A 24,539-nucleotide genomic window follows, 5' to 3' on the forward strand; every position below is an offset into this window, starting at 1 on the left:
ATTTTCTTTGTACATCTTTTCCGCATTAGCACAATGAATTTGAGTACTTCAACACCATCTTTCGGATCCTCCCTTAACAGAAGAGCTCGTAGGTTTTTTTCTGAATTATCTCACCGAATTTTAGCTGTCTCAACTAAAAGATGCCAGGTCCATGCCCTAGCTCCAAGGGCTGGAGCAACCTGTGTCCACGCTCCTGCCCTCTGAGCCTCCCAAAAAGAGCAGCCAGATCCAAACCGTGCCATGGAGAATGCTCCTGGCCCAGACTGAATCCCAAACTGTGCCGGGGAATTGTTTGGGACAACGCTACCTGGCTCAGGTCAAAGCGTGACCACTCAAAAGTTGATGATCATATTCCAGTTGGAGGCAATCTTCTTGGTCACGGTCTAATTTACTACGATATGCCAAGTCTATCTTACTGCTATGATTGAAACAGAGTGAACTTGCAGAACATGATTCCTTGTATCCTGAGGTGCATCTGGGAGTGTTTAGGTGTGTTTCACGGACACAAATTCATTGTATCTGAACACAGACAAAATTAAATGTGAACAAAGGGTATATTCCAAACGCACCTACACTTTATTGCAATCTACTGTATTTTGCACAGGGCCCATTGCATTTCTGTGACCTTGCTACAGAAGCATATTAATGAACAGTAGAGGAAAAATCACATCTCCAAAGAACTTCCTAGAACAATAATAAGTACCTGGAGTTTTTAAATACCGAATGTAATTCATAGGACAATGCACCTTAAAGAACCACAAGCTTCTGCCGATCCCTTTCTGTAGGGATGTAACTTAGTTTTAACCTTTTGCTGGCACCTAGCCTGCTTTCAAGGTAGTGTATTCTTCTAGGGAAGTTATCTTCCCTCCACTGTTTATTCAAACTTGCAATGTACTATGAAAGCGTTATGGTAGCTACTGCAACTGAATTATTGCCATATAACACCCGAGTGTTGGAAATATATCCCTAAACTAGCAGTCGGAGTGACAGATGAATGGTGTTTCTCTTAATCCCAGGGGAACAAAAGTGAAACAGAGCATTCACAGTGTGATGCTCTATGCATTCCTTTGTATGTCAGTTCAGATTTCTGATGGGAAGACTTTTTCCTGGTAGGGGAGGTGGAACTATAAATCAAATGATAAAAAACGGGTATTTACAGAACGAGACAGAAGTCAGCTTTGCAGTGACGTTTTAACACAGCTGTACTCGATCTTAATAACAAGACAAGGAGAATTTGATAGTGGTTCTGATAGAAAAATTTAGCAGAATTGCCGTTACCATTCACAAAATCACAACCAAACCTGCAGCTAGTTTTACTATGGGCCGGTCACCTGAGAGGTTCAGAGTAGCAACATAAGGACACAAACACCCAAAACTGCACCTCTATCCAAACTGTAAAATAAGGAAAAGTGCCAAGATTTTAAATGCGTATGCAACTTCTCCCCACACCAATTCAGCCACATCCCACAGGAATCCCAACTCTCCCCTCTAAAAGACTTTTAAGAGACAGAGGAAAGCCAAATTGCAATCCACTTGCAAAGGTTTTATTTCTCATAGATCCTGTCATAGAACAGGCAATAGGAGGGAAATTGAATTCCTGAGCGCCACCAGCTCTGGTTATTCCAGAGCCTAACCTGTACAATAAAAAAGGGGTGTTAGGGAGATCACCATTAGATTTTATTCTCAAGAGAGTGTCACCTGCTATGAAGACAACTTCTACGATAAGGATAGCTCTCCTTCACATGCACAGTTGAATTCCATCTATGAAGCAGAATAGTTTATTACATCTATAACTGTTCTTACTCTGAGGAGCAGTGTTTCATTGGTGTTTTGCTGCTGTCTTAGAAGGGCAAAATACTAAATGTTATGAAGTGAGGCAGAGGTGCTATTCCAGTTTTTATTTTGGTTTGATTCTGCCACTACAGTTGACTGGTTTGCCACTATTTATTGCTATTATTGAAGTTTTTATAATGAGTTATGATCACAACGTATTGACAACATAATCACGTATTATGACAGAGTAATGTGAATTTTGTTCTTAATTTTGTTCTGTATTTTAAGAGTATTCCACTTTCTTTTGCACATTGCTATTATTACTGTTTCAGAGATAGTTCCTTTGTTTCAAATTAACCCCACAGAATACATCAATAAGTTCTATATACAATCCTAGAAGAATGTCCTTTCTTTTTAATGGCAGCATTAGTGGGTGTTTTTCAGTCAAAACTGTAGAATTGTTTGTTCTCCTTTAGTAATGTCTGAAAGTGGCTTGGAGCTTTGCTTACTCCTCCGTGGTACAAATACAGAATAGACCTCACAACAGCAAGCAATCTCATGAAGTTTTAGCTCTAATTTTACAAAACGTTTTAAAAGAAATGAGTATAAACAATATTTGCTTTTTGTATCATAACTGAAACCATACTGCTAAACAATCATATCCTGTTTAGCCCATAATGACATCAGAAATATATGTTTATCATCTGCTCTGGACAACTTAGCATGATTTTGGCCCAAGGCAAAGTGGAACTGAAATCATTTACAGTTGTCCAAACTAAGATAACCACACATTTCTGAGGTAATTGATACCTAAAAGGAACACTGCCTTTAGATCACAGCTCATGATTTAAGTACACTAATTCCTTAAAGAACACTGTTAGAATTTTTAAAGTGTCTATTGGATTTCCTCCAAAACTTAGCATGGATTAAACAATCTACTGCACAAAGAAAATGTGATACATGAGATTAGCCCATCCACTAACAACTCTTCCTTTAGGAATGGATCATATTTCCTACTATCTTTGATTCCTTTCCACCCACCTCAAAGTGACAACAAAATCCCAAACAAAACAAAGCCAAAAATATGTTAAACATTTTGAACAGCGTGTCTCAAGCAATCTTTCATGTTTTGTCATTAGTTTTAAAAACTAGCAAGAAAGAAAATACATAGTACTGGCTTCATACCTGTATGTAATTCATGGATCTATTCTAAAATACGTAGATCTTGATTTTTGTCTTTTTTTTTAACATGGAAACAGATCAAGAGTTCACAAAATGTAACAAAGTAGAGCAATAGAGAGAAGAATTACTTTATACACACACGCACACACTACAGTTCATAAATTATAGTCGAGTGAGAAAAAACAAAACATGTAGTCAGATGAAAGATAAATATTTGATTACAGGAACACATTCCTTGACAGATAAACATAGAGTCAAATTTGTCCTTGCCTAGGACAGGGAACTTCATACTTCTAGCAACTTCTGTAGTTTTTTAGACGGAAAAAATATTATACTGGAATGACAGAAGAGAATGTAAAGTCAAGCACATAACCCATTCATTCAGAACAGTACTGTTATGTATTTTTGTGCGTACAAGCTCAAAGGATTTGCCCGCCTTTATGCAAAACATAACATTTTGCATAAATAAATAAGAAAGAAAAGAAAAGAAACCATCAGTTCCAAAACAACTGATCTATGACACTGATTCTCAGCTGGGGAGAAATCGGACTTGTTCCCAGCCAAATTCTTAGAGAGACGGGATCCTTGACTGGATTTTGAGTAATTGTAATGGGAATAAGGAAGGGGAAACAGGGCTGGGAAAGTGCCAGTTCTGAAAAGAGGCTCCATTAAGAAGAAAAAATGAGACTTACAACAAGGGTAGGATAAAAATTGGGTTATTTCTTAGAATTTTCCATGAAATCCTGACCGTGAAATGAGGCCCTAGTAGTCAAATATTAAATACACAAATATCACTGAATGCATCAGCCACCTCAGCATAGAAAAGAAAATCAGACCAAAGTAACCAGTTTCTACCACTGAAAGGGTATAAAAAGCACTCTAAAAATAGCAAGTTTCAAACAGCCACATACACTATACTACTGACTAAAAAGGATGGAAATTGGCCCAAACACTAGTGTGGAATTGTGAGCGTGCTGCTGGCACCATTTTGCCCTTGACATCCAGTTGCCCACACAAGACGTGAGGAGGAATGGAGCGTGAACAGGGGCCATGGACTGTTCTCCAGATTTGCTACAGACAGGGCTACCGAAAAGACAGGGTAGCCCTGTCCACTTACCAAAAATTTAGCCATAGGGGCCCAAGCCAGGCCACGTCACCTGCCTTCAGGGCCAGTCTGGCCCTGGCCTAGTTTATTGATTAGTACAGATACAGCCTTTGGATCTTATAAATACTTCAGAATAAATGACATTCAAGAAGATGCTCTGCTGCTAGAGAGGCCATGGGGTTGATAAGATCTATAAGGCATACTTGCTATGATGTAGTATCTTGTGCCAGTACAGCTAAATCTCAGTGAAACCAAGTAAAACTGGTATCAAAACCAACTGGCATCAAAACTATCGCTCCACAAGACTTCCATGCCAACACAGCTACACTGCTTCTTGATCCCAGGCTAGCTTTTTCAGAGTGATATGTTACTGCATTCTGTAATGTAGACGTAATTTTTCATATGAACATAGATCAGAAAATAGGACTTGAAAGCAGGAGGGAGAGAAGAGCATATACTTAAGCATGTTTGCACAGAGTATTTTAATTTTATCTGTAAGCTGTGTTATATGAAAAGAATCCTCAAATGCTATTGAAACGATTTTCTAATGAGAGGAATAATGAAAAAGAAAAAAAAGATTGTGAAAAATGCATGTGAAATGTTTATAAATAGAATCTGCTTTCTACAGGAAGGAAATGCAAATATAGGGCAGACAGAAAGATCCATAACTACCCTTTTGTAATCTTCCTTCTCAGCATGCGTGCTTAGATATCAGGAAACATTTGAGTGAATAGGAAAAATATGGAAATAGGGTTCCTTTAGACCAACTGGGCAAAAGGAAAGAAACATGTTACAATGATGTATGCAGCACAGAAAGGGCATCAGACTAGCATGGTGTATGAAATACTTCACAGTTTTTTCTGCTACAGCTGGGTATCAGTAAAAGAAAAGAATTACCTCCATCCGCTCTTGCTTGACATCATCAATCTCATCATCTTCAAACATGGCTAAGAGCTCTCCAGTCTGGTCAATGGAGTTGAGAAAGTCCTGAGCAAGCTTCTGCCGCTTGTTCGTGTTATTACTGTTGAATTTGTCTTCACAAAGGTAAGCAAAGAACAACAAACTTAAGTTATTTGGCTTCTCCAAACACCAACCGATGTCCCTAGGAGGGACATGTTTTAGAATCAGATGCACTGTGCAGAAAAGTCCTGTTCTTACTGTCCTCCTCATACAAGTTGTGCTACCTGACCGAGGTGATGTCACTGCTATGCTGCAGCAGCACTGTAGGAAAAAATCACCTTTAGCATTTTCTAGTACAACCTAGTGGTTACTAGGAATCTAGAGAAACCTAGTCTACTGCTCATATATCATTATTTCTCACTGAAGGATCCACAGTGGACAGAGCTGTAGAAGAAACCACCCTTCTTTGGTTGTACAAAACCCCTCACTTACAGTACAGAATACATAGAAGAAATGCTCTTTCCCAAAAGCGCATAGAACATCCTCGTTACCTACTGCCTAAAGCAAACCATAACACAAGCACTAAGACGCAGCTCTACGGTACTGCTCTCCAGTAAAACCTGGAGAACCCTGGCAAGGTGATCTCTGTTGTTCTAAACAGAATAGCAGTAATAAAGACATTAGCTACACAAAACAAAATTAATGGCTTCAATTACCAAAGCATGCCAGAAAATGCAATCTTTAATCCCAGATGAACTGTGTTTAGGAAGCATTTCATGAGCATCTAAATGGCTTACGAAAACTGTTTATTTGTTTTAAATAGTGACACTGACTTAAGTATTAAAAAAAACTAAAGCTGTCAGGTAGGAAACTACACTGCCAGATTGCTTGCATGAAACAATATACTTTCACGTGTAGTGAAAATAAAATGCCACAGGCAAATTAAATCTCAAATGAGTTGACAAAAATTTATCCACAGATTGACTAAGTCAAAGCAAGAAGTACAATGTTTACCTAACATCAGTGTGGATGCTCAGAGGAACCAAACACAAGGAATTAATTGTAAGGGGAAAAAAATAAAAATAAAAAGCTCTGAGAAAGGAAATAAGTTAAGTACAAAAAGTTGCGTATGGACATTGCTAGATGTTATAAAAATACGGCAAGGTTTAGATTTGCTGTGATAAGTTTCAACTTAACTTTTTACAAAGGAAATGCTAATTCTTCTGTTAATATAAATCAACAAAACTTTATACCAGCAAATTATATGGCATAAATTAATATATTTTTAATTTGAAGAGCTTTTCCTTTAAATGCATTGGTTATAAAATCTGTTATAAAATCCTCACGGAATGGGGAAACAAAAGTGTTTCCCATTCTTTAAATTACAGATTCAAAGTATAAAATGTTAAACCACACTGAAAACAAACCCAGGACATATATTAGTATTCAACGACTTCAGATTATGGGATTTTTTTGTAAAACATGTCAAAACCCTTTGATAATAATTTAACAAACGTCCATTCAATTGCACACGGTAGCTGCCGCATTTAAATTACACATGCTGAAATCAATTAGCCCTTTAATCAGCACCAGTTTCTTACTTCAACAGAGTTCTGACATTAAGCAGTGTTACTTACCATCTGAATGGTAGATGCAAATACTTACTTTAGAAGTACTTCAAATGGAAAAGCAGAGATTTTAAACCAAATTACTTGAAGACAATATTTTTGTGTCTTTAAATATTAAGGAAGACATTAATACCTTGCATTGAGCTGTTCAGCAAATTTAAAAAGATACCGAGCTTCCCCCATATTAAGTAATTTTTTCTCTACCTTCAAGGAGGTCATCTTCTTCTATTCCTTTGACAATTTTAGATTTGTAGTCTCGAAAAAACATGTATTTAAGTAGCCTTCTAAGCTTCTTCTAAGAGAAAAAATACATTGATATTAATTAGTACTATACAGCTATTTTTTATTCAGACTAACTTTGTAAGACACAAACATAAGAATGAGTAATATATTACTCAGTAAATATGATTTTTATAATGTTCATAATTTTTGATTCTGCTGAAAATCCATACATAGAAAGTACATCAAGGTCAGTACCAATTCCACATTTAAAATTATTTATTTGAGCTCCTTGGTACGATGCTTGCCAACTATGAGACAGATATGGGTTTGACTTTCAGAAAGCAGAAATTCAGAAATCAGGTTTCTTTTAGGGCACTCCAAAATCTTTGCTTAGTTTGGAAATTGAAACCTACAAATGCATATTACCATGAACTTTGACATCCATATTAACCAATGTTTTCCGTATAGCCTTATGGATCATATCCAAAAAAGAAACTGCAATTGGTTTTCATGTTTTAGTGTTTTTTAAATTTTGATATTGTTTTGGTCACTAGGTTTTACCTATCAAATGAGGAAAGAAAAACAAAGGGGAGAGAAAAGGGGGAGAGAAAGGTGGGAACTAAGGAAGAAAAGGAGACAAAGGAAGAATAAATAATGTTGATTAAAATAGTTGACAATAATTTTTTAATAATTTTGAAATTTAAAGAAAGAAAATGAACTCAATCTTTGCACGGATTTTTTTTTTTTTTTAAGTTATTGACCTGCTCTCCTTACTATCCAGAGAAATTTTAGTGACATAAAGTACAGGAAATATATTATAAAGTAAAATCAAGTCAGGATTTACTGACATCCTAGATGATAAAAATGTAATGGTCGCACTGTCAAATGTCACATCTACACCCTGCATAACTATGAGGAAATTAGAATGACTGGTTTTTAATAAAAGAGTTATAAGTATCAATATTTACACCTTTATTAACAAATTGGTTTAAGCTCTAAGGCATATTACCCAACCTAAAGCTTAGTGAAAAAAATCTGTTGATAATTGAAGTCACAGGAAAAAATGAGAATTAATTAAAATGTTATGTAAATATTGTACCGTGTCCAATACAATACAATTGCAGAGCAGCTATACTTTTAAATAAAGCTTTTTGTGATGATGGTCTCCTTTCACATAGGATAAACAAGCACTTTACAACACGGTAAGCAGCTTACTATGTAAAGTAAGAAATTTCTGTCTCATTACGATACCTTATCTTTGCGCATTAAGAACAGGAGGTCTTCAGCAGAGATGACTCGAGCTCCTCTCAGCTGAGAAACTTCAGCTGCTTGCTGCAACTAAAATCAATGAATAAATTATGACGGCTGTTTCTGTGTTAAAAAATTTATTCACTAGGGTTTGTTTTAAATAAGTTCAGATAATATTTTGCATGGTAGTGCATAGCAAAATACAAGCTATGCACTAAAACACAAGCTGGGACTCTCAAAGGTGTCACTCGGCTCTTGTTAGCCAAGAAGTGAATAACAATTTTACGAAAAGACTGAAAGACTTTTGACAAATCTCAAGCAAAAGCTTTTTTGTTTATGTTTAAAAGGATTGCTTTTAAAAAGCACTACATCCCTTTTTTTCTTTTTTCCTTGCACCACATTAGCCCAGAAAATGAACATATAATTCTCTCAGGCAATGTAAAAATGCCAAATTCTTGCCATAGCACTTTATCTGCAACTGTGGAAGGGCGGCTGATCCCTCTCACAATTTTTTAGAATAACAAATATTAATTTTAAACAGCTTACCTAAGTATTTTTTGAAAGAAACTCTACGCCTACTTGACTTATCATTAGTACAAACCAGACTCACATGAAGAACTTTTTTAGGCATACTCTTATTTCATTTGAGAGAAAGAAAATAAATTGATAAGAAACACCGACTCTATAAATAAGGTAATTGGAAAAACCTTAATTGAGCTGACCAGGCCATTCAGACATGGTAGAGGTAAAGATGGGATTGAGCAATGAATGGCAAAAAAAAATGATAAAAGGTGGCCAAAGGAGCGTGAAGCAAAGATCTGCCCTCGCCTCCATCGCGACAGTGCCTCTAAAGGCCCCAGACTCCTCAAATTGTGCTGTAAAGAAAAAAATTTCTTTGTAAGGGACTAAGCACATCAGCCTTGGATTCACCTTCGGTAAGTGCAGGAAATTGGGCTAATTTATACACAAAGAGATCGTATCAAAACCAGTACAAGCTGATCCTTATCAAGCTGATGCTTATCAAACTACTGGGCTAAGGAGGTCTACCTCAAATGCAGACGAGAAGTCTGCGGGATTTGCTCCTTTCACCTCGCTAGCCTTTGGTTCTGGTTTAAGATGATGCTGTAGAGGAGGTGGGATAGAAAGGATGCTTCACAGCATGGAAGATGCCTTTTCCTCTAAATTCAAAAATATTGTTCAAAAGGCAAGATTTAATCATAATCTCTTTGCTGATATCCTTGCTAACCATCTGATGGATGGACTGACAGCGAGCACAGTACAGAAGTTATCAAAAGGAGAGACGCCTTAAAAAATTCTTGATATTAAAACTCATACACACCTGTAACAATCGATAAACAGAAATTTAATTTATTTTCAAATATCTCTATATTCTTCTTTCAGAAATGCATAATGCACCTGAAAATAATTTAAAGAAATCCTATCCTTCATACTCACACTAGCAATGGTTTCACTCAGTATCACTGGCTGAATAAGTATATTATTAATCTGAGCTCCCATGCTGCTATGACTTGAAATAGGCCTATTCAGAAGTTAAAAAGATCAACAAAAACAGTAGCTGTTTCTAATATCCAAAGGAGGAGGGGGGGGAAAGATTTTCATTTTGGCAAGTGTTCACTGGGCAAAAGATTCAGTCCATAAATCATAATACTGGACTGCATTAATTTTTTTCCACACTAATCACATGCATATAAAACGTTAACTGTATCTCGTATGCACAACACAAAACATACTGCACAAAGAGTTTCAGATTTTCCCCTTGAACCCCTCTCTTGGCCCTTGCAGTCGCAGAGACCAGAGAGATTTCAGGAATTCAGAAGTCACAGTAACATAATCTTACTTGAAAAATGTAAGAATGTGAAAAACGATAGTTCTATTTTTTGGCATAAGCAAAACTGTTTCTTATTCTGATTAGTTTGAGGGCACGCAAGCTACTTATATTTCTAACATAAAATATAAAGAGCTGGATAAAAATAAATTTACCAAGAACGAGCCAATATTCATCTCTAGTGTAAATCTACTGCAGTTAGTGGATTTATGCCAAGGCTGACTTTGGCCCCACTAAGCTTAAAAGTGTTACAAAACCTGACCTTAGCACGGTGGTAACACAACACAGCTTTTCCAAATATCATATAAAACAATGGCAGAAATATCCGTCGTGTAAGTACGCTCTGGTTCCCTAACGCGTACAGGACCGTAACTATAATCTTTAAGGTCCCTTCCGACCCACCCCATTCTATGATTCTAGAAGACGTTAATTTTCTTACCATAAAATTCAGGTATGTTTATTTCTGCATGTAGCTGAAATACCTTATTTTTCCAAATGATAAACATGTGACAATGTCATTTAAAGCAAAGATTGTGTGCACGCTGCTTACAGGAACCTCCCAATGAAGTAAGGGAGAGTAAGGTGAGGGGGCCAAATTTGCGTCCCATTTGCATCTAAGTAAATCCTGAATAACACTGTTTACTTTAATGGAGTTATTCTGGGCTAAACACAAGATCAAAATCTGGAATAATATTCTCAGTTTCTACCAAAACAATGAAAACTTTATTCTTGTATTGCCCTGACTTTTGCATCTATTTTATTTTAAGGAATGAACACACGGCATTTAATTTCTTTGGCTTAAAGAAAGCAAAATATGAAAATAATTACTTCCTGTACAGTTATAAAATATGGATTATTTATCCAAACAGACCATAATGAGTTCTGCATTGGTACACATATTTACCTGGGAAACCAGGATATGCTCAGGTAAATATGTATCCAAGCAATTAAAAAAAAATTACGTACCACACAGCCTAGGTTGGGGGGAAGATGTATTTATAGTTTTAACACACACATAATTGACTCATTCAAACCACAACATGAGTGCTTTGCTATAATTAGTATTATAACAAACTGTCTTATTTGACTGTCCCAGAGTTGCCATTAATATGCAATAAGCCCCGATTCCTTAATTTCCGGAGCTGAAGGCCTTGTTGAGTCATTACCGTGGCTGCGTTACATGATGAAGGGGGATTTCAGGAAGCCGTACCAAAGAAACGATCCATCTCCGAGCACCCGAGCATTTATCATTCCAGAAAAGCAATTTTCAGCTATGCAACCTTGAAGTCAGGAGGTCTTTCACCTTTCGCTGCAGTGGAAGTACTGGGGGTTCTTACTCTGTAAGCAGTGGGTCTACTGCCCATGACTCCAGATGATAGGCATGATATAAATGCTGCAATAACTTTGCATATATGAGGTTATTATATAGCAACAGTGGAGATGTGGCAAGAACTTCCCACCATCTCCTTTCCCTGAGCCTCAGCTATATTCAGTGTCGGCCACAGAATTTGGGGCAGCAGCAGTTCCAACATACTCACTGTCTTTTCCTAATTTTTTTAATTATTGAAATTATTTAGTCCACATTACAAAATATTTTGGTTTGGATTATACTGCAAAACAGCAAACAATCCAAATTACTTAGCTTCTTAAAGAAAAACAGGCTAAATTTCCTAATACCAGCAAACAATATTTGAGACCTCTGAGTCTGAACGTATTTTTTATTACAGCCAAATTACGAACCCCTAAAAGTGAAGTTTAAATAACGGAAGTGTTGAAATGACTTTAACTATAGGAGCGCAAATAGCTCTGTTAATAATTAGGAGTTTATGAAAAATAAGTGTATTTTACAATTTTTCACATTACAAAGAAGGTAGTATATACAGTAACTATATTTTAAAGTCTAAGAAGAAATGGCTGGGGAATAATATTTTAAAATGTAATCACTGGTTTAATGACTTTATGAAGTTAACTTTCTTGGCAGGATGAACTGAAGTATGTTAACAGTCACCTTACGGCTATTTTCTTTTTGCAACTTCTGCAAATTATAGATTTGTTGAAAGGAGTATTCATTCTCCTATGACAGGAGCACAGTTACTTCAATGGTACTGTCTGCTTTTTTTTTTTTTTCATAATTATTTTTTCTTCCACTACCTCCAAAGTCAACAATGACCGATACTTCTTCTACAAAAACGTCTTGACGGACAAACAGACAAAAAGCTGGAAAACAAACATACTATGTTGTGACATAATCCTTCCAGTTAAACAGCAGGACAGAGTCAAAATGGTAATGTCTGCATGCTTTGAAACTGCTGGCAGCCAAGAATAATGCTTCAGGAGCAATGATTTTGTTTTTATTATAGAGGAAAATTAGATCATAGTTCACCTGGCCGAATTTTTTTCTGAGGCAGGAAGGTTGTTTTGCTATTATATATGCATAAAAATGTCCTATTTTTTCATCTTTTCTAGAACAAAAGTGTTCAACTATAAAAATACCAATAGAATATTCTGAATTTAGATATAGTGCCACAAATGTCTTCTAAACAGAGCATCCCAATATTTTTCCGAAAGCAATTAAACTTCATTTTTCACTTAAATCTTTCCATATAATATCTCACATACTACTAGTGCTGACACCTGAACTTCTAATCCTAACATACACAGGAAAAATACAGAATTTGTTTCCACTTGTCAGCATAGGAACGTGCTTTACACAGTTAGCACATCCTGGGAGGATAATTACATTATGGAGTCCATTAGAGTACTCTAATAGGTAATGATTTAGGATGACCACACAAGGGTTAAACAGCATGACTAAATCATCACAAGCTGTCTAAAACCTAAAACTTTCATCTGCAGATTAAAAGACAATCCATTTTCTTGTTATTAGGTATCCGGTTTTGAATCTAAGTATTTTTTACTGAAGACCATTTAATGTAACACCAGGTGATTATGTGTGACTTTGAGAAGATAAAGCTCTGCGTCCCATTTTGAGGCTTTAGAGGAGCACTTTCTAGCTTAGACATACAGTGAAGTTCAGTCGATAAAGATCATGAGAATAAGAAAACATCAGTTCATAACCCACTGTCCTGGCATTTACTGAGAACTTGTTTTCAAGTACCTAACTTGTTATATTTGTTTCTTCAAAAAAAAAATTTACTCTTTAGTTTCTGAAGCAGTTGATCTAAATTTCAGAAGTCAGACTGTTCGAACAAAGGAGAAAACAGCCCTTTCCTCAGCTGCCTTCAGACTAAAATTGTGTGAAAGCCAGTCCTACGAACTCCAGCAAACAGCCCTCCATCTCAGCCTGCATGTTTTTAACCATACCACTGTAATCAAAGACCCCTACAGATTAGTATGATGATTCAAAGACATCTTGTTATTATTCCCATTTGTTTAAATTGAACATTTAATAGAATTCTGGACATCATCATCTCTCTTCATTCTACTGACAATCCACATACTTCTGATTATAGAGAGGGTTGCAGCCTTCTTTTGGTTTTTATTTTTGTTTTTTAGCAACACAGTATAATCCAAATGGAAGAAACGCAACAAAGGAAGGTAAATACTTTTAGGGAGAGAAAACACCAAGAGCAGAACACCCTGCAGCTTGCTTGAGCTAATATTCTTCATGTTACAAACAAGATCCTTCTAAACAGACAAAAAAAAGAAAAAAAAATCTGAAAAATGTACACAGCCTTTAGAAAACTACATGGACTCAGCTTGTGTAATGGAATGGGCTAACAGGAAAACACACCTTTGGAAAAAAACTGCAGCTGGAAGACGAAGGCGTTCTACTGACCAATGTCATAAAATTGAACATTACTAAACAATTCTAAGTTAAAGCATATACCATTTCTTTCCAAGGAAATGTATAAATACAACATCAGAAGATGCTAGACTGTATTTGGCCACCCAGGGCATCTTCAGACTGTACGCCACAACACATCCCAGAGCAGCAGATTCCCAAACCACAGTGATACGTGGGGTTATCGTGCCACAGTTGTGGACACCTAGATTTATGTCTATCTGATCCTCAGGTTTATCAAGCTCCCACTGGCATGAAGCTCTGCCCTTTGTCAGCCATCCCCCAATTTAGTATTATCACCTGTGTCACCCATCCAGGTTGCTGATGAAGACATATGGGTCTCACTACTCCATTCTTTACCAGTGTCTAAAACACTTAGGTGCTGTTCCATAGGAGAAGGGAGGGGAAAAAACAGGTGAAAACCTTTTCTCATGTGTGGAATAATTCAGTTTTCACAAGGGATTGTGCATGTTTGTTCAGCTCGATGGGTATGGTGTAGTAACTCCTGCAGTTCAGTAGGCAGTAGAGCAGCAATCCCACCACGAACCGGGATTAAGGGAAGCTGAATCCTTCTGCTCTGTATTTTTTATTTTTAGCAGGCATAATCATAGCTGACCCCCACATTTGTTGATACTCTGAATGATTCTTGTTTAAAATATAAACAGGCACAATTTTTAGAAAAACGATACCTTATTCTTAAAGCCAAATAGCCCAGGCTCTGCTACTGAAAGTGAAGATTTGCATCAATTGGAAATGGTATGATTTTTTAAAATTATATTAAAGAGATTAAATCAGGGAAAAAAAATCCAAGTAAATATGAAATTAAGACCACTATTTTGCAAAAGATGAGCTGTAAATCAAAGTATTTTTTAAAAAATCTCTTCTTTATAAATAATTTAAGCTCAGCTTCTTAAAATAGAGCTTGTTGTTGCATTTTCTGTCATGCAGGGAAAAAGAATTTAATGCATTTGTGAACAGTAACTACATTTCAACTTAAGCTTCAGGCATGACTTTTTCCGATTTTTCCTTCTTTCAATTCTAATTCCAAAATCAACTTTTTGGGCCAACATTTTATACCTGTAATTCTTCTACTCTCCATGAAACAGAAGAAACCCTACTGCACACCTGACATTTATAGCAGGCAATACTGACCAAAGTGAAATTATACCAACAACGTTAAAACCATAAAGTCTCTAAGTGCAGAAAAGTATTCAGACTCATTGAATTCAGTTTTAATATGGTCAAATTATTCAGTGGCTACATAGATGTTAATTCAAGATTTGGTGTAGCGCTGGAGATGGCCGCTGCTGATGCTCTCTCCCACTGCTGGTGATGGTAACAGCAAGCAAGAAAACAAACTTGGAAACTTCTACTCTAGTTATTATTATACAAGGGACAAAAAATAAGCTTGAAAAATATCATCCAAGGGGAAATGATAGAGTAGTGTTCTTCAGAATGAGCAAGAGACCGTGAAAAAAGCTTTGTGAAGTGTGAACTTTGTAGATATGAAAGATTCATTAGCCAATACGAAACTGAAAAATTCTCATGGCTAAAAGCACTCCAACCTCTGCAAACGCATCTCTGTATTTCTGAAGAAGATGAGTGTAGAGGTCCTCTACTGACTGTCCATGTTCTAGGATTGTCAGGATATTCTAGACGCTGAAGTAAATGCTGCCATCGCCCTGTAAATCACTGGCAGCAAATTTCCCTGTATCTAAACTGAATAAATCCTGATGTTTTGGAGGAAATTATCACAGAATCATACAATAGTTTGGGTTGGAAGGGATGTTTAAAGGTCATCTAGTCCAAATTATAATAAAACTAACTACATTTGGACTCAAACTTTCACAATGAGCTGTTTCACTTTTACAGCAGTATCGCTATAGTAATTCCAAGTTGAGAATCTCAACTATAGCTATTACTTCCATCTAAGTTACATCTTTGAATGTTTTTTTAGTGCTAAATGTTACTTTGAAAAAATAAGAATGTGCAATCTTTTCAGCAATAAATGCATTCACCTTTCCTTTAGTAAAACAAAAAAAAGCAATTAGAATTTACCTTTCTTAAGTAGTGAAGATAATATTATTTTCAAATATTTAGTCTATTAACTCAGACTTAGGTCCTCTCCATCAATTATTTCTATTTCTTGTCTTTCTCCAGTATTACTATGGCATGCAAACCAGCAGAGGTTTACGTTATACCACAGCTTCCTGTCCTTTGGTTTCAAATCCCAGAAGAAACCACCATTCAGGATTATTGTTACGCAGTTTCCAATGATGCAAGCAGAAAAAAACCTGTTCTCTGTTGATTGAGAGACCTTCTAATATAAACAGGTTTCTTTCTCCCATTGCTGTAGAGAGTAACATTTGTTTAAATCATGCATCCTTACATTGCTCACATAGGAAAACAATCACTGCCTTATATTAGTTTCACCAGAACACTAAATAAATACTCTTCCTTCCCATATGACAGCAAATTGGAATCAGGCTTCACTGTTTGTCACAGGGAAAATAAGACATATATTTACCTATTACAAGCACAGAGATAAAGTGCTTTTAGAGCAAGCCCCAGGCTAATGAAAGAACTGCAAAGCAAGTATTACTACGAAGAGCAGGCAACCATCAGTGCAGTGAATATAGAGAAGACAGGACCTTGATCCTCTGACTGAACTGATCCCAAAGTAATAAAAAAATTTTCTTCAAACACCTCAAAATGAAAGACAAATACATACTTCAAAAAATTAAATCCCGCAAAGGACATAAGCAAGACATTGCTTTGAAAATTTAGACTAGGAGACAGAAAGAGAAAAAAAGGATTCAGGTTCAATCAAAAATACAAAATGGCAACATCTTCCATTAGAAAGCTCTACAATTATTCACAGCCCTGAAGAGATATGCCATTATGTTCATACTTGGAAATACTATGCTAGTGATGGAAGACTTTGCAACTTAAAAGATTTTACCTGAAATTATTCACATTGGTCTTTCTTCTTATTTTCTATCCTCATCTGCTCAAATGCACGTCAACCAAGTGGGACCTTCTCAGTTTGCATGGTGACCACAACTAAATGCTACAGGATCACTCAGATTAAACAGTGAGGCACACAATATGTGTAAATGACTACTGGTTTAAATGGTTTTGGACAGCAGACAGGCCATATGGGTGTCTGGGATTAAGACAAATTATACTGCCTGCAGAATTTTGACAGCCAGGTGTCAACTTGCAAGATATACCCAAATTATCAATAGAAAAAGAAAACAATAATAGAAAAAAAAGGAGTGAAAAACATTTGATTCTAATGTTTTTTTCAACCACAATATATGCGTGGAGTATACATTATGACACTAGAGACAGTCTCAGTCTGTTCTGTAATATTTATTTGTCGAGAAAAATATGTCAATGGGGACAAGGTATAATCAGACTGTGTAATAAAATAGGAAATTCTATGAAATTTTTCTCTTCTATCAAGAAATCTCTCTCCAGTTTATTTCAAAATGGCTTCAAAATCCTGAAGCTATAGCACCTTTCTTCCACGAATCTTCTAATCCAAGATAAAGATAAAAATAGATGGAAATCTATGAAAACAATAGTCCCAGTCCAAGGTAGGCCCATTTTCATGTAAAAATAATAGGAAAGGAATTCCAAATTTTTGTATATATGTGTTGGTTTCCTGTGTTTTCTTTCTTATTTATATGAATTATAATTCTCAGAGCTTCAAAAAATGCAAGGTAAATTGTACAGATGATAGCATGAACATGACAGATTTTCTCTTGGGAAGATGAAAGAAAAAAGGAGGGACCTCTTGCTCAGAGAAAGAAAGGAAAGCATCATGAAGGAGCATAAATGTAAAATCTGAACAACAGATATTTGTGTCTGAAAAACGGCACTGATTTCCTAAGTCTTATTTCATGTTCATTCTTTAATTAACATTCATTTCCCAAGGACATAAGTTTGAAAAAGCTGTTTCACATTACTTTAGCACGAAGAGAAAGAATCACTTTTAAACCATGAAAAGGCTGGGGAAAAAAAATAAACATGCCTTCTGAACATAATTTCCTCTTTATTGCTACTGCAAAGTTATGAAATGAAATCTATTATTTAATGACATTGGATTGAGCAACAGGAAGAGAAAGGAGTGTTTGAGTCACAACATCCCTGTAAGGATAAATTACTACACTTCCTCTTGCTAAAAGACAGTTTTAATGGACTGAAACTATGCAAATGGTTAAAATCAAACTACTGGGAGGTAGGAAGATGTCATTAACATAAAAAAAACCCATAAAATGTACTCTGAAATTCTTAACAGAAATATCGGCAACAATAGTGAAAAAAATTAGCAGCATTTCTGCCAGAACATCAATAATTTAAAAACTGTTACATTTATGGAGATTCTCTCTAGAATCTGAAGATACTTTAAAAACTATACAAAAGCTTCTGGGCCTGCTTTGTTTTATGCTTTGCATTGGAGATGTTTAGATAATCTATTATGAAAACTTCAAATTTTATTTGCTATTACTACCAAAATTTTATTAGCCATAGGGAATTTCCCTTAGCTGTGCTTCAGTAATGTTTACTAGATCCTTCAAATTGAGTGCAACTGTTGGAAAAGTTAAAGCATTTTATTTCTTAAGCATGTTCTTGGCATGAAAAAATGGGAGGGCTTTAAACTATAATGAAAAGATAGGCTGAATTCTAAAATGTTGGAATAGATAACTTGGCAACTGGTATAGCGTCCACAACTGGGATATGAACGTGCAAATGCTGTGATCTTTCATACAATCTAAATTCACTTTGACTTGTGTGGAGATGCTCTGAAATAACCTTTCATGGAAATACTATCTTTTCTCAAAACTAGAATACACTAAAATATGAGGGCATTTCACAGATAATTTGAAGAACAATGGAAAATATCTTTGAAGTTGTTCAGGAAAGCTACTCCTAAGCCTAAGGGCAGTATGGGAGAACGCATTTCTTTGAAAAAGCTATCCTGGAGGCAACAGAGACTGATTCCCTAGGCTCATCAGAGACTGGACTGACCTCTCAAGACTGCAGGATGGATGACATGAAGGGAGTGAGTATAAGCCATGAAGTTTACTGAGGAAAGATGCAGAGAGGTTTTGACAGGGATAAAGAAAACAAGATAGAAAAAGCTGTTTGCAGAAATTTCCTAGATCGAAGATTTTCATGGTGTACTACTAGCAATTTGGTCCACAGTCTACTTCTAAACTTCTAACACAGTCTATGAAAAATAAAAATAAATAAAAAACAAATAAAATAAAACCTTTCAGCCATGTAGTGTCTCACAGAACTCCGTGATTCTTGCATTTTTTTAAAGAGGTCTGATTTTCAATGAAAAATGTTAGGAGGCTACTTGTCCCTAATGTATCCAGAGAACCCAGACTTCATCTGCTGAATGTGTAGGAAACCAAGAAAATATGCCATGAATCTCATCATACATGGCATATTTCTGATTCTCCTCTTGAAACTCAAGTTATTGACTTCAACTGGCTATGGGGACATTTGGTCGAATTCAGTGAATTTTTAAATATTTTACCTATCAATGTTTCACAATTAAAACTTGCACATTCTCAAAATGGCTATGAACCAGAAAGGCTTTGGCAGACAGTCAGTCGAGAGTCAATCCAGTAAACTATCAACTGATGAGCAAGAAGTCTGAAAAAATAGTGGAAACAAGAGATTCATGTCAAGGGACAGAAGTACTTGGTCTTTTGCAAAAATCTCTGGAAACGGGCAACAGGCCCAAGCCATGGACCTATATACATCCATTAGGAGAGGACAAATAATTTCCCGTGCCCCGAGGAGATCTCTGCTTTGGGAATTCAACTGTACAATCTTCTAATTAAATGCAGCTCCACTAAAACTGCTCATGTGTTAAGTTACTAAGGCTGAGCACAAAGCCAGGATATCCATTACTGGTACCAGAGGAGTCAGAAGAAGATAATGTCAATGATGCCAGTGGGGAGGAGGAAAACCAGAGCTTCCAGCATTTTTCTTTGTCCTTTGGGAGCGACAAAGGAAAGCGTTAGCACTACACGTTTGATTTTAAGAGACACTGAAACATCACCAAAATCTTCGAGAGGAGGGGCTCAGGGCAAAAAAGCAAAGATAAAAAGAAAAATCTTGATTTTCTTCAGGAAAACCATGCTGCAGATTGGCATCTGCAATCACCAGGATTCAGATCGTTCAGCTCCTAAAAAATGGTAGCACAGATTTCTTCAAGAAGAGACCTTGGTATTTCTCCACAAGCACACAAGCATGCAGTCTAAAGGGTCGGCAAAAGGGTACATATTTCTTTAATTATTAGAGGTATTCTCTGCAGCGTTTACGGAAATAGGGGGAAGACTATCTAAGACTAAAGTGCAATTGCTAAAGTGCAATTGATGAATTTCCAACAAAAAACCGCCCCAAACACACAACAAAAACGCATCAAAACACAAATGGAAAAGTACCTTCATTCCTCAAAAACAATAGAACACTTCCATTTTTGTGATGTATTTATAAGGAAGTGAACTGAAACATTAGTCACAAACTGATAAGTAAGTTTACCAAAAAGAGTGAAAACAAGTGTGAGTAAAATCAATAAAGGTATGATGAAAATAGACAGAAATCTCTGTTCTCAGAATGACAGAGTGGATGATGCTTTTCTAAAAGACATGAGGGAGGCCTGATTCAAAGTGAAATGCAGGGTGGATGAAGAAAAGTTGCAAGGCTGGGTAAGTTTCAAGAAGGAGCACTGATTATTGAAGGGATTTAACAAGTCAAGAAAGTAAGGGATAAGATTACTAAGAATGAATGAAACATTCTTCATTAATACAGATCACTCCCTTTTCGGGTTGCGTTTAATGTTGGTTTCTTTATTTTGGAAAAGCTAGGTTACCTATGCGAATTTTACATTTTTGTTCATATGACAGTGATATCTGTTCTACAGCCATTTTACAAATAGGCAAAAGGAGGCACGGAGCAACTCACTGCACATGGGTGAAGACAGGACCAGGAGAAAAAAATCCTCTCTTTGCCTCCCTCACCAACCAATTAACCCCACTTCTCTACTGCTAAAGATTCTTCTCTAATGCAATAGGAAACATCTGCAAAATAATGCAGAGTTATAAAAGAAAAAACAAACGACCAAACCTCTTCTGAGCTTCAACTTAAAGAGTTTTTTGTATCTAAACTTGTATGCACTCCTAAGCAAAAACTATAAATATTTTCCAGCGCCTAAAGCTGTGAAATGCAGAGGTGATTTAGCAGACACGCAAACCATAAAAACTGTGCCCAATATATTTCTCTTCTAATTTAGAGTAAGTGGGCCAGCCTTATATCATATATAATCATAATTCTCAGTGACATTTAAACCAAAAACCAACTAAACATTTAAACTAAAAACCTGCAAAACTCCATAAAGCTTTACAAATACTATCAGTCATTTTAATATAAAGCTAAGAGACAGTAGCATAAACAATGTCAACACAGTCACTAGTTTGCAGTTTAGAACCTGGACCAGGAATACTATAAAAGTAAATCCTTACATTCATAAGAAATCACTTTTCAATCAGTGGCTTTCTGAGGAGGAATAGGATCTGCAGCACGCAGTAAAGCCATACCATTAAGAGGTAAAGAAGTATAGGAATAAAGAACTGCCAAAAGTAAAGCTTAATTAGCTTTCCAAGTCAAATTAAGAAGCAAAGCAAAGGAGGCTTCAGACATAAAAAAGTATGAAGAAAGATAATCTGTGCAGGATGAAATAGAGATGGAAAATCCAAACATGGTTCCAAAACAGGAGAATAATCTTCCCTGAGCATTGAGAAGAGCTGAGATTTTGAGCATGGGAGAAAATGTACCTCATGGAAGAGGTATATGGAAAGAAATTGTTTCTAATGTACTGAATGGAAGTAAAAATCGAAGATTTTAATGCAATCCAGTCATCAGCACTGGATATCTTAGATGTGAATGAACTATAAACATAACTGAATGTCTGCTGGCATTAATATTCAAATAAATCAGCTACGTTTTGGGAAGCTAAAGAGATCAAATAATTATAGGCTGCTGCCTACAAATACTTGAAGAGCAATTAGAAAGACGACGGATCCAAATTCTTCTCGGTAGTGTCAGATGATATAATGAGAGGCGACAGCCAGAAATTGCAATTTGGAAGGATCAAGTAGGATGTTAGGAAAACCCTTCTCACAGGCGGCTAGAGCAGCCCTGCAGCAGTTCAGCAGGAGAGGCTCTGAAAAATTCCTCCGTGGAGCTTCCAAAGCCTGCGCTGGACAAAGCCATGGCTGACCAGATCTAGTACTGGTGACAGTCCTCCTTTGAGTGGGTTGGACTTGATGTCTCCAGGGGTTTCACCGTTTTCTTCCCCTCTGTATTTTGTATATTCTTACAGAGTTTTTGAGTGAAGGAAATGGTTTACTTCTGTTTGTACAGGTTCCAAGCGCCACAGTCACCCTCCCATCCATTTGGAATAGGGTCCCCTGCCTACTGCTGCACCGAAATTAAAATTCTTCTCAAAAATAGCGTGTCACCAAAGTGGAAGTACAGAAAGCCAGTCCTGAGGACTCTGCAAAAGACAGGGAACACAGGTGGAGGCAAGACAAACCTCACCACGTCTTTGAGTTGCTGCTACGACCGTCAGCTCAGTCAGCTGTAGCCAGCTCCCCAACACCTATCAGAATCACAAGGAAAAGCCTGTAACAGCACTGCTAATAAGGAGTAAAAGAAATAAGGTCTGCTCCTTCACACCAGCACTCCCAGCATGCACTGAACAAGACAAAGGACAAGATGAAATTTGCAGACTACTTCAGGAAGGATGAATAAATACATAAAAATAACGGGTTCATTTGCAGCAAGTTATCTAGCCTGATGCATGGCAGTTGTGTGTAAAACGACTTGAGCAAGGTTATTGGGGTTTCCTTTGATACAACTTGAAGGAAAATCAGCTTCTATGATGGTGTAAGTATTCCCAGAGTAGATTCCTTAATTATTTGCAGCCTTGGTTCATTCAGATAAATAGGCTGTGCTAATACGTGTTTGAGCTTCATTTAGAAAAAAACAGTTATTCATTACAGATGTGAGTATCTCTGCTCTGTGTACTTTGCCACATACTGCAACTAATAATAAAATGCAGAGTGGCTGAGCTCATACCTCACAGTTAACTTTATAATTTCTTCTAGTTAAGATTTGCCTTCTTAAAACCCTATAAGCTAAATCCTAAAGACCTAACACAAGTTTTTACAGAATAGCTCCAGAATCAAGGCCTTTTTAATGGATTCATGTAAACAGTGATTTATAGTCCAGAGTTACTATTGTTAATAAACTTAAGGCTGTTGGGGTTTTTTAGATTCTCTTTAGATATATTTCCCTTTATACCTTACAGATGTAATAAACTGTAATACATCAGCTAATGAATGAAGGAAGACATTTGCCTCATGAGAAGGCAGCACCATAGTGTTTCTGCTTTTTACAGACACTTGCAGTGAAACTGGTGGTAAGGATGATGGAACTGAGACTGAGGTCCCCCACGCCAGGACAAATTTCAGGCTGTAAATAAACAGACAACACCACAAAATGCATATGCTATACTGCCCTTTTCTAATAGTCTCAGAGTACTTTACAAGGAAACTCAGTAAAATTATCCCCATTTTTCTAATTTAATGCCTGAGACACAGAAATAAAAATTAATTCATCTAAGGTCACTTCACATTTTATTGATTCTGGGTCATCATTTTGGTACCTGACCCCGTCCAGAGTATGACCCACCGGAGAATACTTAAAACTTTTCTCTGCTACTTGTCTTCAGAAACAAACCATATTTCATATATCTCCCTCCAATCATCTTCAACCTAATCAGTATTACAGCGCTCTGTGCAAACAATTCTTTAAAGCACTCCGCGATGTCCACCGTTTGTTGTCCTACTGATATGTTTAGTGAATCCTAATGTATGGTCAGTTGATGAGCCTTGAATATTTTGCTAAATGACATTTAATGTCAGAAACTAGATATAAAAAGATAATTTGATATGCTGATTTCCCACAGCTATCTCACAATGCATACAAACATGCATGTGTGCTTCTCATTTCTTTAACCTTCATCCAGTTGTAGAAATTCAGGCTTGCACAGTCCATGCAAACAAAGAGAGAATCACCACGAGAATTCACATGTCCTGTGTCTCCGGGAAATGCATCATCCCTCGTGACACTGGTTTAAGATGTAAATCAAGTTGTTTGGTGAATCTGCATTTATTCTCTTGAAGACTATATTCAACAAAATCAAAGCAAGGCTAAATGATTTTTTGATGGATGCCATTTGGCCCAAACACAAAGTTGAGTATTGTAGCAATAACAGGAAATTCTTTTGACATACATTATATCCAGACATAAAATGAAATAGCCCCTCGTTTGACAATCTAGCTTAATTTCAGTGGATTTGTATCTTTAAAAGTTCAATGTACTTTTGCTAATAGCTTCTTATAATGAAAGGGGTTTTTAATTAAGTAGAAATAGTGGTGTATTCTATCAACTACAGACTAAAGCAGTGGATCTGATCTTACTAGTAATATTATCTTAGATGTAAAGTGACAAATTCCTTATCTAAATATTAATAAGCAGCTTCTACTAATAGTGTGCATTATCCACTCAGTGCATACAATGGCATTTCTGGCTTCAGTACAGTTATGCATACATGAGTCCTAGAAATTAAATGTATTCATTCTCAAAATTTCCTTTTGCTCCTACTGCCAGTGTAAAAATGCCAAGTATTAAAGTAAGTCTATAAATATTACTTTCATTTTCAGGCTTTATAGTTAGATC

At 36.4% G+C, this 24,539-nt stretch overlaps 1 protein-coding gene across 8 annotated transcripts in view; it reads right to left on the minus strand.

Annotated features, from left to right (window-relative positions):
• Window positions 1-24,539, minus strand: part of SUPT3H (SPT3 homolog, SAGA and STAGA complex component) — a 279,607-nt gene that overhangs the window by 83,135 nt on the left and 171,933 nt on the right. For all 8 annotated transcript variants that reach the window (XM_069805602.1, XM_069805606.1, XM_069805609.1 and 5 more), the window contains 3 exons: window positions 8,062-8,148; window positions 6,793-6,883; window positions 4,958-5,094 (listed from right to left, as the gene is read on the minus strand). In XM_069805602.1, coding sequence (XP_069661703.1) covers window positions 4,958-5,094; window positions 6,793-6,883; window positions 8,062-8,148 — 315 coding nt within the window. The remainder of the gene's footprint in view (window positions 1-4,957; window positions 5,095-6,792; window positions 6,884-8,061; window positions 8,149-24,539) is intronic.

Source organism: Haliaeetus albicilla, chromosome 18 (assembly GCF_947461875.1).
Source record: "Haliaeetus albicilla chromosome 18, bHalAlb1.1, whole genome shotgun sequence".
Lineage (NCBI taxonomy): Eukaryota > Metazoa > Chordata > Aves > Accipitriformes > Accipitridae > Haliaeetus > Haliaeetus albicilla.